This window comes from Channa argus, chromosome 6 (genome assembly GCF_033026475.1).
Source record: "Channa argus isolate prfri chromosome 6, Channa argus male v1.0, whole genome shotgun sequence".
NCBI lineage: Eukaryota > Metazoa > Chordata > Actinopteri > Anabantiformes > Channidae > Channa > Channa argus.
The window spans coordinates 23,021,514-23,037,145 of NC_090202.1; the positions used below are offsets into that span (position 1 = coordinate 23,021,514).

At 40.2% G+C, this 15,632-nt stretch overlaps 2 protein-coding genes across 12 annotated transcripts in view; one reads left to right on the forward strand and one right to left on the reverse strand.

Moving 5' to 3' along the window:
• nbeab (neurobeachin b) overlaps positions 1-15,632 on the forward strand; it is a 178,041-nt gene that overhangs the window by 119,914 nt on the left and 42,495 nt on the right. For 10 of the 11 annotated variants that reach the window (XR_010914581.1, XR_010914580.1, XM_067506601.1 and 7 more), the window contains one exon: positions 3,244-3,380. Coding sequence is in view for 8 of the 11 variants with exons in the window: in XM_067506601.1 (XP_067362702.1) it covers positions 3,244-3,380 (137 nt within the window). In the remaining 3 variants the exon portion in view is untranslated. Of the gene's footprint in view, positions 1-3,243; positions 3,381-6,548; positions 6,732-15,632 lie in introns of those variants that run through there. The other variant, XM_067506600.1, reaches the window with a different exon arrangement.
• Positions 4,099-6,449, reverse strand: mab21l1 (mab-21-like 1). Its single transcript, XM_067506608.1, has one exon. It carries the CDS (start codon positions 6,047-6,049, stop codon positions 4,970-4,972), a length of 1,080 nt encoding a protein of 359 aa, XP_067362709.1. The 5' UTR covers positions 6,050-6,449; the 3' UTR covers positions 4,099-4,969.

The following is a 15,632-nucleotide window of genomic DNA, read 5'->3' on the forward strand; positions in this document are numbered from 1 at the left end:
AGGTTCAAGCTGAAACAGGGTGCAGCTGAGTAGTGAAATCCCCTCTAACATTGCACAGATGAATCTCAGAGGAGGCTAACCCCTCCTCTTTGTCCCAGAGCCAGTGGGCTGCCAAACACTCCATGTCTGTTAGATGAACCCTGCACTTCCCCATCAAATGTGAGGGCGAAGACTAAAGCAAGATCAGTTCTCTGGCAAAACTAATTTTGAACTTGTTCAAAACAAAAAAAAAAAACAGTTTTTATATGTGGGATACATTTAGAGTGTGTCAACTTATTTGGAATTGTAAACCAGCCTTTAATATTTGAACAATAAGTGCTGCGATTTAATCATGTTTTTTTGATCAAAGTTGAATTCATGTTTTTACCAGTAGGGGAGCCCCTTTATTTTTTACCAGAATACACTTTCTGTGCCTGGCCACTATCTAATCTCAAGCATGAATAGGCCTAATGAGAGATCTGGGACTCAATCCTTGTCAACAACAGTGCTCCTCCTGCCAGCCGTCAGGTCACTGCCTGCTGCCAAGGGGCGGCGCCTGCACTCAAGGGCCCATGCAGTTGTGGTTACTGAACCTATGATTAGTTTTGCTCCCCCCACAAACATTGGAAATGCCGCCTGGGCTTGCATTAAATTAGCTTTTTTTTTTTTTTTTTTTTTTTTTGTATGCACATATTGTGACCAAAACTGAGTAAAATAGAAACTTAAGATGAGCATGTGAGAAGAAAGAAGAAAAGAGTCTGAACCTCACAAGGCGCCTCTCCTGCCAAAGAGGAGTCAGTAGATTTGACTGTTTTGCTGGCAATCTGTATCTGTGTGTTTCTAGACCCCGAAGTGTCGTTCAGCGACCACAACCATTTTGTTCTGCCTTAATTTAGCCTTTCTGTAGCCATTTTAGTCCCCAATCACAATGCTAAGCCTTTGAGTGGTGACTTGTTTGTAAAAGAGCAAAACCAACACTGAAAACATTTCTGACTGTGTAATCCCTGGAAAAACCTGAGAGGAAGAAACGGGGCGTTATCCTGCTTTTTGCATAACAGCTGCCTTGTGTTTCTTGTCTTTTGGGGCTTTTTGGGTCCTTCATAAGAATGGCATATGGGTGACATCACAAAGAAATTCTACAGATGACACTCAGATGTTTATATAAAATATTTAGGCATTTTGCATTTATTTTAAATTAAGTGTTGTAAAGTGTAGCATTATTAAATAGTCTGTAGCAAATATATATTTCATTTGGCTTTTATGTGTAACTGTTATATGATAAAATATAGATTCATGCTGTGGAAAAAAATTGCTTCACTCAAACAGCAAGGCACTACCCCTCAGTTGCTAGGCATAACGGCCCCAGCTGTGCATATGTGCATATATGTGCCATAGGTCAACATGTCCATGTTTGCAAGTGAAATATAGTGCTCAGGTGTGTATATAACCCACTTCCAGTTGTACGGGGGGAAAAAAGAAGCATTGAGTCTAATCAAAGCTGCAGTCCAGTGGATGGGTTGTGGGTAATAATATACCCATCTTCTCAGCAGCTCTCCCAAACTCCCACCACACCAAAATGAGACTTTTCATCACTTCATTAAATTGGCTTGTCATTTGACAAATATTTGCAATTTCGTTAAAAGAGAAACCCAACAGACTGGTATTCCTTGCTTTCGCCTGCACGCACTAGTCATCCTGTGTAACATACCCCTAATTTCATTATTCTCATGTAAACATTTAAAGCCATATAGCCTAATTATTGAAGGATCCCTGAGGGGATTAAAACCTAATCCTCTCTTTTCTCTATGAGCAATGGATACTGCAGCTTAATGCTTCAGGCTAGTGTCTTTTACTTCCTTCAGAGACACAATACAGTGCATCCAAGTGTTATTTTAAGTAAGAGGTGGATTGGCATATGAGTGAGGAGCTGAGGGAGCATAACTACGAACTACTTTATTGTAGCTGCAACAATTTGTGCTACAAGGGTCAATTGGCACTAATAATAGTAATATTAATTATAATAATACATAAATACTACTTGAATAGTTTTTTTTTACTTTGTCTGTTTTTATACATACACCAAACCTTATCTAAAATGTAGCAAAACAGGCTGAGGTTACTGCAAGTATTTACTCTTTATATGAAGCTTGTAAGCACCGTGTAGCGCCTGAACTGATAGGATCAGCAGATAGGATCACCAATAATGGACCTGACCGAGCAACACAGAGAGGAAAAAAATCCAGGGCGGTTTGACTGTGCAGCCTGTAAGAGCGATGAAGGGGCGCTCTGGGAGTTGAGACCGAAATCCGCTTGTATTTCTGTAACACTATCGGCCATAATTGGCCGAGGAACGTAGATTAAGATTGATGAGACATTAAAGTGGCTCTTTGGAGTTTAAGGGATCGATAAATATCGTGATTTCGAGGGGTTTCGTTTGAGAGCAGACAAACGACTGTAACTGTGCTCCACAGCGACACTGATCTGAGAACATGGAGGAGGAGAGGGAGGGAGGAGACTGAAATAAAGATGTGATCACGATCAGCTGATCAGGGTAACAAACCCACCTTTAAAGTCAGGACAGTTATTTGGGCTTGAAAAGCTAGTTTTATTATTATTGTTAACAAAATAACCCACTTACAGACAACCTCATTCAAAGCAGCTGTAATTATAACTGGAGTAACTTTACATTTTAGACTTGTACTGCAATAAACGCATGACGGTGTGACCTTGGGTGAAGTAAGAAACTCGTTCAATCTATGTAATGTCAGCAAACCCGTTTTTGTTTTCTTTATAATGATGGTGGAGGCGTTATGATCCGATGAGATCACAAAAGGTTTTTGTCATGTCTGCATCAGTGGTTTACAAACAGGTACAAATAAGTCCAGCGTTTAGATCCCGCCTCTGTGTATTTATAGGCCTCATTAATCCACTGTAACCTATTCTGCGTTTTTATTTTAAGACACGAACAATAAAGACGTGGAAATGAAAACTTCCACGGAGCAATCGTGACACGCATTATTATAATAATTTACTTGTATTTCACTAAACGTATGTAGGCCTGAACCCGTGTAGCCAGTAACCGACAGTAGTTAAACAGGCCGCTGACTTGATGGAGTCCGCTGTAATCGCATTGATTAGGTACACAGAATTAACCCAGACCCTGCTTTATTTCACAGCCATATAATAAATATAATATCGTTTTTGAAACAAACAAACAAACAAAAACACGATTCAGTATGTGGTTGACCCCTCTACACTCTACAGGCCCAGTGGTCCTGAGCAGCCCGGCTCAGCTTGTTGCCCCTGTCCTGGTGGCCCGGGGGACTCTGTCCATCACCACCACAGAAATCTACTTCGAGGTGGACGAGGATGACCCTGCCTTCAAAAAGGTCGACCCAAAGGTAAGTAGCCTGCAAGCAAGAGTGCAGCCCGAGTTTAACGCGGTGGTTTTTCCGATGTGTGTGTGTGTGTGTGTGTGTGTGTGTGTGTGTGTGTGTTTATATTTTAACTGACCGACAAATAGGTCTATTAAAAATCAACTATATTTAAAATGCACTGTTGTTTATACATTAAAAAACGGATACGCACAGGTTGAGTTTTCAGAAGTGTCTCTGCTGTGTTTTACTATTTTTTTCTTTCTTCCTTTTTTATTTAATAACGATTTGTTGCCGGATTTTTAACTTTTTATGTTGGGTGTTTAAACTCGCTGTAGTATTAATTGAATTATGTAAATATTTATTGAATCCTATTTGCTCAGATTCATCAAACAGTGTTGTCAGATTATAAAGTCATGCCAAGGTATTTGGATACAAACAAATTTTAAAATAATAATAAATCTTGCGCAGGGGCTTACAAAAGTCAAACAGTTATCTGGAGTTATCGTTCTTTCATTTTTTTTTTAAATGCTATGTATGTTAAATGATTTTAAAATTCTTGTTTTATATTTCCCAGTTTTATTTTTTAAAGTGAACAAGATTTCTGCAAGAGCCAGTGACCCGAAATAGAAAATCTCATTATATTTATTGTTGCATGGCATTAGCCCTACTCTGCTACTGCCCAAAAACACATGTTATAATAAATATATAAATGTATAATAATAAAACCATAATGGGACACAAATATAAAACAGCTCGTTTTATTAGCTCTTTAAATTAGATCAAAGACAGAAATAAAAAAATCAGATCACAGATGTTATAATCCAGTGTATTTCAAGTGCATTTTTTTTTCAATTAAACTGTAATATATAATACTATATATATGTTTTCATTTTCATTTTTTATGATGTAGGCCTAAGCATGTAAAACAACCAAGAAATGTTCGAGTACTTTAAATAATAATTCAAGTAATTTGATGGAATGTTCTTATTGTAACAAATGTTGTAGGCTACGCCTACCATCAAAATGTAAACTTTCAAAAATTAGAAAATGTCCATTGAAACAGATGAATCAGACGACCACTGATGCAAGTATAAATTAATAACGTTTCTACCAGATAAAGAAAAACTTCAGAAGTAGATTTAAACAGGTGGATCCTATTTACGTGTCACAGAACAACATTCACAATTTCAGACCACTTGAATCACAATCTATGAATGTAATTTACAGTATAAAATGTACAGTTGTGTGTTTTGTTTTGTCCCAAAGTTTGTCACGGGGCTTTATTTTAAAGCATTTACGTAAATGTAGGATTTTAGGCAACTGTGTGTGACGGAGAAAAGAAGAAGCCACTGTGGAAATGACCTCTTGGTTTAGCCAATAATTTGAACGTGCTCCTAAAATATTGACACCGCCAAAGGGTGCACGGGAAAAACTGCAAACTAAGCTGTCATAAAAAATCAAATTCAATTAGGCCTAAACAGTTTTAACAACAGAGGACAGTCACATTTCACAAGACTTTGCAAATTGGTTGGCAATATTTTCTGTCCGTTTATTAGCCTGTTAAGCCTCTTCATCACAACATTTTAAGATGAGGTGAACTAACGTGTTTTACCTCAAAGTTTCTCCAAGCTTTTGGGGTTGGTCAATATTTCTCTTGCCAGTCGCCAAGTCTGTTTGGCTGCGTTCTCTAGAGCAGAGTGCGGTTTTCCTTGAAACAGGTCTAAATTGGGCAGGAAATAATGCGGGCACCTTCTGCACTGCAAACACGAAATAAGCTGCAATAGTATCCCGTTCAGGCGGTCGCCGAGACAATTCTCATCCCAGTCCGACTCCCTGGGATGCTTCTCACACTCGTAGGAAACCAACGTTTTCATGTGGTAGTTGTTAAGCGGTTGTCCAGGCAGTTCGAGGTGACGGTCGCGCAACGCTTTGAGGACTGACAAGCATTTCTTTCTGCATCCACCCAGGAGGAGCCGGTTCTCGGCCTCAGCGAACTGCAAGACCCAGGCGTCGCTCTCTGCCGAGCTCTGCTTGCCGTTCAGGGAGTAGCACTCTTTGGATAAAAGATTGAAACCTTCCGCTTTGACTTCTGCCACTCTGTTAGGTCCTGGCCAGGGGATGTGAGGGAGAGGCCAATGCGCAGCGCTTCGTGGCCAGATCCCAGTGCACTTGAAAGCTGGCGTGATTTGCACCACATATCTGTCTCTGATACGCAACTTCACCTCACTTGTGTCAGCGACCATTTTGACAACATCTCTGTAGCTGCATTTATCCACTGCCTGTGCCACTAGTGTCTGAAATCTCGACCGGATCTTGCGCGCCGAGAGGTAACCGGAGGCTGTGATGAATTCAACCCACAGAGACATGCTCCTCTTGCGGCCGTCGCTGAGCTTGAGCACGGCGCAGCCCGGCAGAGACCCGTCGTCCACAAAGTTGAATACACCCATCTGATTCAGATAGAGCACAACTTCGAACTCGGTGGGCGAAATGACTTCCAGTCCCTCGAACCGATTATCCATCTCGCTGAGTGAGCTGATGAAACGGGGCTCCTGCACCTCAACCTCCTTCAGGACATCCGAAACCACCTTGCACACCTCCCGGATGGTCTTGGAGATGGCTGCTTTTCGAGACTGGCATTTCTCGTTGTAGTATTTGTTGAGGTGATACACCAACTTTGCCTGGGCGGCTATCATATTAGGGCAGAGATCCGGGTTATAGACCGGAGTCTCGCAATAAGCCGAGGGATCCAACGCGGCTGTTTGTACGGGAGCCAATTTTAGAGAAGAAAGAAAGCTATTTAAAAAGAAAAAATCTATTTATAACACAACTATTCAGAGCTGTGCTCAGCGCACATGCGTAATACTGATCTCATAACATTCACAGCTGTTGTATCGTAAACTGCATTGAAGTGCTCCGAGCAAGTCCTCTAAGTGATCAGAATGGCCTGATTAAAAGTCCATTTTATCCGTGTGAGGTTCAGTAGCCGTAAAAACGCCTGTTTTGCTTTTTGTCTGATCACTGTGCCAGCAAGGAGTCCGCGTAATTGCGCAGAGTGGAGTGTGCACTCTTGACGCAGACGCCCGGTGTTGCTGTGTTTTACAACAGGGACACACAGACACTCTTTATTATAAGGGAGGAGTTGAACCCGTGATGTCCAATCGCTATCCGATGCGTCACCGCATCTCAGTTTATCGAAAACAAATTCATTCCCGGGTGATATATACAAGTAAAAAGTACAGGTACTAGTAGTATATCGAGGAGCGGAAGTACACCTACGGAGAGAAGGAAAAAAAAAACAACATTTTTACTTTCTAACATTGGACTTCGCTGAGGTTTTTTTTTTTTTCAGTCCGCTTCATTGTAACATATGAAACAGTAGGTGGATTTAGAATTGTTAAAGTATTTATGTACTTGGGTAATAAAACATTAAACCATATAATTTAAATATTTCTTTTTCTACAGCATACCGGATCAGATTTCTTACATATAAGGCACATCGGTTGAATTAGAATTACAATGAAGTAAGTTAGGGATTTTTATGCAAAATGTATTCATAGTTTGTTAAGGATGTTTGTATTATTGGCATGTTGTGTTTTTAAAGAGTTAAAATATATTTTTTAAATTGGAAATTTTACAATTGGTTACGTTTGTAGAGCACTCTGGAAAAAGTGTAAGCCTTTTCTGAAAGATGAGAAAGGTATTTCGCTAATTATGTTTAACACTGGCATTATATTTGACACATTCATTATCGTGGCTGTGATACATGTAGGCGACTGTTATTTGTTTTGCTTTTTTTATAGCAAAACGTTGTTCGGCAACAACCTGTCATGTGTTGGGAAACGATTCCTCGCTCCATGTATTTTTTGTCATGTAATTACTGTACATTGTTAGAATAAACGTGAGCTCAACGTACGTGTGTTTATTACGTTTGTCAAATATGAAAAGTAAATGATTGTGTTTACTAAACTTTGAAGTTCACTGGAAAAAAAGAGTGAATGTGTCGATCTCTGATTTTTGTCTTTTGTTAGGAAAACGCGTGTGAACTTTTGGTTGTTTATATTTTAATAAATCTGGGCTAATTACATTATTGAAATAAAGACAATAATATAGCCTACGTTGGCATTTAAGTATCTGTTATTGATAAGACTAAAAATATGTATTTTCTTCCAACGTCAAAGTTGCAGCAACAAAATAAAACAATAACAGCAAAAATCTTATAGTTTCAAGTTGAAGTAAAAAAAAAAAAGAAAACTAAACTTTTAAAAAACTTTAATTGTTGTTATTTCTTATGATTAAAACCATTTATTCTCCTTGTAACAGTGTGATGTTTTAGAAAGAGCCATGTTGCTCTGATACAGACATTGATTCACAATAAAGAGATCTCGCATCCAAACAAAACCCTCTCTGGCTGACATCATTGCACTGGCACTTCATCTCCCAAGGTACAGTGCATGCTTTGAAGAGGGCTTCAAAAAGATAATGCTGCACCGATCAGATAAGAAACACAAAGGCATTTACACTCATCTCTGCTCTAGTCAGAAGTGCATACGACCAGACATTATGAGGGCACAGCACCGCTCGTCAGCTCTGACTCTCACTACATGGATGCGGCTGAGCGGGAGGCGGCGTGTGTGCGGGAAGGATCTCGATAGATGGGTGACTCCCGTTGTCATCTCAGCTTGTCATGGACCCACTGCGAGTAGCTTATTGCCAGGGCCTGCATTCATTTACCTGTTACCAGGCAGAAATTACAGATATTAATATGTGGATACGCACCTTTAGGAGATAATAGAAGTCTGTACCTGGGGTCATTTCAAAATTACCTCATTTTGGAATTAGGTCTGTAGAGATTAATTCTAGGTATTATCACATTTAAGATTAAATTACATTTCACAACCCCTAAAAATATATTCCTATTTCTGGAAGATATGGATGACATTATGGAAGAGTTTCATGTGGTGAGAGGTAGCTAAAAGCCTCTTCCCCTCTGAGGCTTTGATAGTTGTTTCTCTCACTCTCTCTCTCCCACTGTCTGTAGCCCAGCAGGTACTTTCCTTTTATTGAAACCAGACTAGCTTCACTTTTTAGGCAACCTTGCTCCAGTGTCGAATATCTCCAAATTCAGTCGCACCTCTTGAGTTGGTGCTCCAGCCTTTGGCCCTCTGTATGCAAGATGGAAGCAGGATGTGTGTGTGTGTGTGGGGGGGGGGGATTTCATTGAGATTATCACCTACTAATCTAAAGCATGTGGGTGCACAGATCTCAAAGTAACTCAACCTGCTCTGCAGTCCCAAGACTCCAGCAGTTGTCAGGTTTGTCCTAAGACAATCCAATCTTCTTACCCATATCTTTACCATTACAACATTGCAGGCTTTGTTGCCTCATTCACCATCCCACCAGGCTCTTGGAGGCCCTCCAGTGTGATATATGGGACTGTGATTCCAGCCCAGGCCTATTACTGACCCGGAAAATGCATGCATGATTGTGTAAATCAATACAATGACTTCTACTTCCCCTAATTTTGGATCAGCATGTGACCCTGTTTTGAAGGCCTCTTTGTCTTCAGAGCATGCCTCTACACTTATTCATTTTTTTCTCCTCCATTTTTCTTTCTTCTTGCAAGACTCATCGTCCTGTTAACTTGGCTGGGCACAGGGTCAATGGTACTTCTTTAATTGTTAAAATTGTTCTTTGACAGCACCACTCAGTCTTTGAGCGATTTCAGAGTTTTCAGTGTTAATATGAAATGCATGTTTGTTTTTAATCGTCAAAGCTTTATGGACTTTTTTTAACTTGAATTTATTTATATATCAAGATATGCATTTATAAGACATGTATTAACATATAGGTGAGTAGAATATTTGAGGATTGTTATTTTAACTATGTGCAGAAATTCAGTTTTCTTTATTATCTAGTGACCTTTAACAAAATAATCAGTGACATTATGCAAGCGTAAGATTTAAAGCTGGATCAAAACCCTTTATGACCAGCAGTCTAACAGACAACACAATTAGGGATTATGTTTAATTATTTTAATAATCTTGTTATGCAAGAACAAATAAGATCTGACGTTGGCTTTTTATTTTTTATTACATTTCTGGGGTCATTTAGTTTGTACAAATGAATCCCGCGTCATATAGACTCTAAGCGAGTTTACCAGCTAGCTCCCAAGCAAATGTTCAGATTAGTCAAAGTGGACTTAATAAGATGACATATTTCTATATAAATCAGATTAATGGTGACAGTGACACTTCAGAGATGTGACATCAATATTGGATCTCAAACTGTGTGGAAAAATATACTTTAATCTCATGGGTATAGCCACTCACTTTGACACATTTTCTATAATTTTATTTGACATAAAATGAAATTGTCATTGGGATTTTTCATATTGAAAAATTATTATTCCAAGCAATATGGTCTCTCTGTAGGAGGCCAGTTAATTTTAGGGCTTGGGGCCTCACTGAGGACCCCCCTTTGGATGGTGTCCATTCATTTGTTTTTTTTTCCTCTGTTGTGTACTAGCAACCACCTTGTAAGAAGCCAGAACCACATAGCCAGAGGCTCTCAGACACCCTCTAGTGATTGACGCAACAGGCTCAATTTGCCATCAACCATATCAGTAGCATCTGTACACACAGACATATCAACATGAAGGAAATTTTAAAGAAGCAGGTCTGGACAAAAGTGTAAATTATGAAACTTAATTGATTGTCTCAGCTTCATTTGGCTCTTCACCCCTCCCCTCCACAATATGCTACGCTTGTCAGGCTTCGTGATAAATTACATGCATGTATTTGCATGAATTTAGCATGAGTATTATTCAGTTTTGTTTGCCAAAATAACAATCCAGAAAATTTCAGATTTTCTTCACAAAAAGAAAAATACAGATTTACATAGTGTTTACTGCTATTTTTCCTGCACAAGTAATGCAGCTAGCAGTGAAAGTGCTGGTGCAGAGCTTTTCACTCGTTTTATTAGCACATCGTTTAGCATTGTATTTTTCTTTGCATGACAATGCTAAACGTTGTGTGTGCAGAGAACTTAAACAGGATTGGTGCTGCTTTGTTATTACTTTGTTCACCTTGTGTGTCCTACAAATTGGTTAAGTCTCAGATTGCTCTCAAAGAATTGACTAGCTTATTTGCAAATATGCAGTTCTTTATTTTAATTTTTTTTATAATTAAAGACATCTAAATGCCCACCAAGTAGATCCACCTGGTCTGTTGTAAAAGACAACCATTCAACAGCAGCAGTGTGATTAATCTTAATGTCTGAGAGATGTCTACTTTGCAAAGGTGGGCGCTGTAATCATCTGCCCACTGACCCCATGATGCTCATCTGCAATCCTCTTTGCAGTCCTTGTCTGGCAAGTAATTTTAAATCTCCGATTAAGCAAACACTGTTCTGTTCCACATGTCATGTGATCTAAGAGTGGGAGTACATTGATGCACAAAACATAGCAAATGAAAGAATTGGTGGTGTATTCTAAGTTTGGGGCTGTTGGTAATCAAATCTTGCTGGTAAGGCCTGTGATGAAATTAGGCAATGTTGCCTAAATAAGGGATGAAGGGTTCATAATTGCCAGTCCTAGAGATCTGAGGTGCGGGGTGGCAACTGTCAGAGCAGGGCTAATGATGACAAATGCCTCTCTATGCAGATTGCTGCAGCAGCACGGGTGTGCAGCTGAGGAAGAACAAGAAAAGAAAAATGCAGAGGGCCTAATAAGAGAAAGCTTGTGTGCACATATTTAATGATCTACATGGAAACAAACCTCTATAACTGATGGGTTGCCTTCAAACGCACCCACGCTGGATGCTGTTTAGAGCTTCTATAAAATGGAGGTATCTTCTGGGGTACCTATGACTGATATTAATAGTCATCTTTGTGACTGCAAGGAAGCATCTGCTGCTTTAACTAATACAGTAAACAAAATATAAAATCTACGGTTAACTGATATTTTTTTGCAAGCTTGTCAAGACAATTTGAACGTAAACATTTATCACGTTTGCAAAGTCAGTTCTATATTTAGTCCAAGAATCCATCATCTCTGGAAGATAGGACATCCAAGCCTGGATCAGCATTGCCCTTCAGTGAAGTTTTCCTTATTAACTTTTCTTCAGTTGATGTTTTGGTCATTATTGCACAAGAGAGCAAAGTGTTATTGTGGCTTATGTAGAAAATAACAGCCCATTCCTACTTAACATAACTAAACCTTTGTTGGTTTACATGTCTTTAAAAATAGTTTGTGTTCTAAAGTGTGGTTGATTTTTAACCACCTTTGTAGCAGGGAGTCATAAATCTGATTTCACTTACTGTGACGTAAGGCTCTCGCTAATAAAAGAGCAAACCCAGAGTGTTGCATGGCCAGATTTCCCCAATTTGTTGCATGAATGGCTTTTGAAAGGGGTCCCTCTTTGTACAAAGGCAGTCTCGTCTTTGTTTGGTTTCGCCCCATCTGTGTCATCTGGTGGTCTGTGCAAGAGGGTGGTGTCTCGGGGTGCTCCCCAGCGGCGTTGCCAGTTGTTTTATGGACTCGGTGGAGTGGTGCTGGGAGTTCATAAGTTGGCTTGCCTATTGTGTGCTGAGCCCAGCTGACACGTGTGAATTGACTCCAGCATATTGACAGATCATTTCCATTAATGAATCGAAGGAGTCTGCCTTGTTTCACTCTGTGATTTATGCCTTAGCTTCATCATCCTCTGAGCTCGGGGTTAACTAACAACTTCATGACCGACTCTAACACACATTCCTAGATGAAGGCATTTTGCTCTGTTCAGCTGCTTTATTCACAGATGCATATACTTTAAGTGATATTTAAGCAATCTATATCTTACATAAAGCCACGTAGGTTTACAAATGTAGCCCATAATTTTATCAAGTTTATCACAAGGCAATTAGTACTTTACAACATGTAGTATTTCCGTAGCCTTTGTCTAACCTTAAAGTATAAATGATTGTTAGCTGGAAAAGACTACACAAACCAAGTTTACATTTTTGAAGACCTCAGTATTTTCTGTTAGGGATGGGTGGGCTGTTTCTTGATATGTATTGAGCTGCTTTGTCTGCAAGTACTGTTGCCTCATCTGCTCGGCCCTGATCCTGCATGGCGACCATCTAGCTTGTTCAAAGAAAACAACCATACACTGCGGATCATGCCGGCCTCAGCCTGGCCTGTCACCCCCACCAGTGCTGCCACATGGAAGGCACATTTGCTCGCCACCATTTTATGCCGCTGTCACCCTCCCTTCAAGAGTGAGGGGAAAGAGGGGAGGTGAAAAGGAAAGGAGGGAAAGAGGGAGGCTCACCCTGAGCGGATGCTAGACAAAGATGGCAGCAGAGACATTTTGTCTACTTTCATTAGTTCTGGTGGTGGTGAACTGTGCTGAATATTAGCCTGTTACTGGCAAAGCCACACAATGTGGAGCACAGACGGAGAGCATGTCACAATCAAATCTACCCCACCTCATTTCCATCTTCCTCACTGAAAAAGTAGGACATATGGGGCAGGATGCCAATTGCTTTTTTTATACGGTAATTAACATCCCTTAAGCCGTGTTATGAGGTAGGTGTGTCTCGACCATGACAAAGTTTGTCTCACACATTTACATATATATTTCCAATAAGGTGGGGTATTTCAAGAGCCTCACTAGTGTGTTATATGGCATTAGAAAATGAAGTGCATTAACTTTGTTGGCTTTTACTCATGTGTAATAGCTTTTGTTGTGACAGTGTCACATTCAGCTAAACTCAGGACTATCATACACTGGTAGTTTCCTTCAGTATCTTCTATATGGCATCTGTCAGCTTAAATTGGGACCTTACATTAACCTGTGTGTGTGTGTGTGTGTGTGTGTGTTTGTTTATGAAAGGGGGGAGCTCAATTTATGTTAACAGAGGACAGTTTGGTGTGTGATATGTTTGCACATGCTTGTGATGAACTTGATTGTTAGATTGCTTTCTGTTGTTTGTGATCAGCATGACATATTCACCCAGTCCAGAACTAGTTTTTGGAGTTCTGCCAAAACACAGATGCTTCATCTGTTTTCCTTTTCTCCAGCCTGCATCTGATTCTTTTGTTTACCTAAATAACAACATTCACACAGCAAGTCTCTGATTGGTGTCTCTCTCTCTCTCTCTCTCTCGCTGTGTGTGTGTGTGTTTTGTGTGGAGATGTAGCTGAACGTTGTTTTGTCCTGCTGGGCTTTCATCTGTTGGACTCATTATAGTAGTCATCTCACTGGGCTCTATTAGAGAAGCTCAGGAGACAGGCTCCCCATGAAAGAGTCATGATGGACGAAGAAGTGCTGATGTGCAGGTTCCTGCCTCCAGGCTTTCACCTGCTCAGGAACAGCCCCAAGGCGAAAAACCAGGCAGGCCAGTCAATAAAAGATTGAATAGTTAAAGTCAGACTTTCCTAGTGTTGCTTACTAGGGACCCGGATATGATGGTAAACAAAAGTAACTAGTTATTAAGTGAATTTTGTAGACTCACGGTAATGAGAGTCAAAAAGGTGGATGAAATCGCCAAAAAAAAAAAGCTGGATAAAGTTGCGCTGTTCTACCCTGTTAAATTTCAAACGATTTTATTAGACTGTCAATTCTCTGGTCTTGGAGGGCTTGGGAGGTGTCTGAGCAGGAAGTTCCGCGGCAGGGTGAGAGCATGTCTGCTGTTGACACCATCTAACGAAGGGCGGATTAGGAGTTTACAGAGGCAGTAATATGATAGGTCAAAAAGTGGAGGCACTCCTCCACAGCACTTGGCTCTGTAATGAATGATTGACTGGAAAAGGAGAAGCTGCCACTCGCTGGCTGAGTGCTCATCTTGACGCCTGCCGCACCGCTCCACGGCTCCCCTTGATCACGTTTCGCTGCTCCCTTCTCATCTGAAGCACCAGTCTGCCGGGAAAAGCTGCTTTTCCCTCTTATTTTTCTCCCTAATTTACACATTTAAGACATTTTTGTTTGCTTATTTGCAATTCCTTTTTTTGTCAGTGAGCCTCTCTCTATCAGTCCTACTCCCAGTCTTAAAATCAACCCCCCCAAACCCACTACACACAAACACACGTACACACACCCTCACTTACAACCTTCCCTTTCTCTTCTGTTCGCCCCGAGGCAGTGAACTAATTTCAGGTTCCATAATTGCAGTGTGTTGTACACCTGTCTGCTATTAATTCTCCCGTGTCTCTCATTCTCTTTCTTAATGAGATATTATTGTAATTATTGTCATTATGCTATTTTCCGTAATGAACTTGATTGATGTTTTTGTTATGGCACTATTTATTCTCTATAATTAGTTTAAATGTGTTGAAAACCTATAGGCACTGATAGTATGAGACTCAGTGAAGTCCAACATTCACTCATGAGTTGACCTCGAGTTTTTGCTTAGAGCAGAGTTTGTCTTGGATATGGAGAAAAAAGCTGAGCAGCCTGGTCACCACTGAATAGGGCCCTGCTTGTAGCCAGTTTAAGACCATTACAGCAGTGAAAGGCTACACAATGGCCAGTGCCGGGCTTTGTTTCAGCCTGTCACTTGCACCCTGTGAAAATCAAATAGCGCTTTGCCTTAAAAGAAAAGGTGAAAAAGGTATTGTCTAAACTCCCATTTTTGGAAAATCTGGTTGTGTTTGGAAAGAGAAAAAAGTTTTCTTTATTTTGAATGTTATTGTTAAAGACGCAAACTACTGGAAGGAATGCTGAAGAAAATCTCAGCTGAATGAATAATGTAGAATTTTTTTTTCTTAGCGGCCCTCAATCCAATTAGGAGTTTAATAAGGGTCATGCATAAGGACTTCACGCTGAAGGTGGGTTTCTTTTGGGTTCTTTGGGGAGCAGGATAGCGCTGAAGTTGCATAGGGCCTAACTGAAGGTTGCTCTCTTTAATGTGTAGCCAGGGGTCTTGTGCCCCGGTAAATCACTAAAACCGCCTGAGCAGCACAGATGATCATTTCTATTATTCTCAGAGTGAGGCCGGTTAGAGAAAATCTGATACTGTGGTTAGATTTGTTTCTCAGGTGGTACCAATTACCTAATCTCCCACTCTCACATACTTGTCTCATTAGCCTTAACTTTTGCCAAATATTTAATTTATTATGATCAAGATCAAGCATAAGTCCTACTAGTTGTCACTCATTTGTACTCCTTGTTGGTAACGTAACCATTCTTGAAATTTGGATTGAGGGTAAAAATGGAGGCTATATGGATCTTTAAAGGGGCCTTGGCTGATCTTTAATCTCTCTGTATGAGACGCATAGTGGGTAGGAGGGCCCTAGAA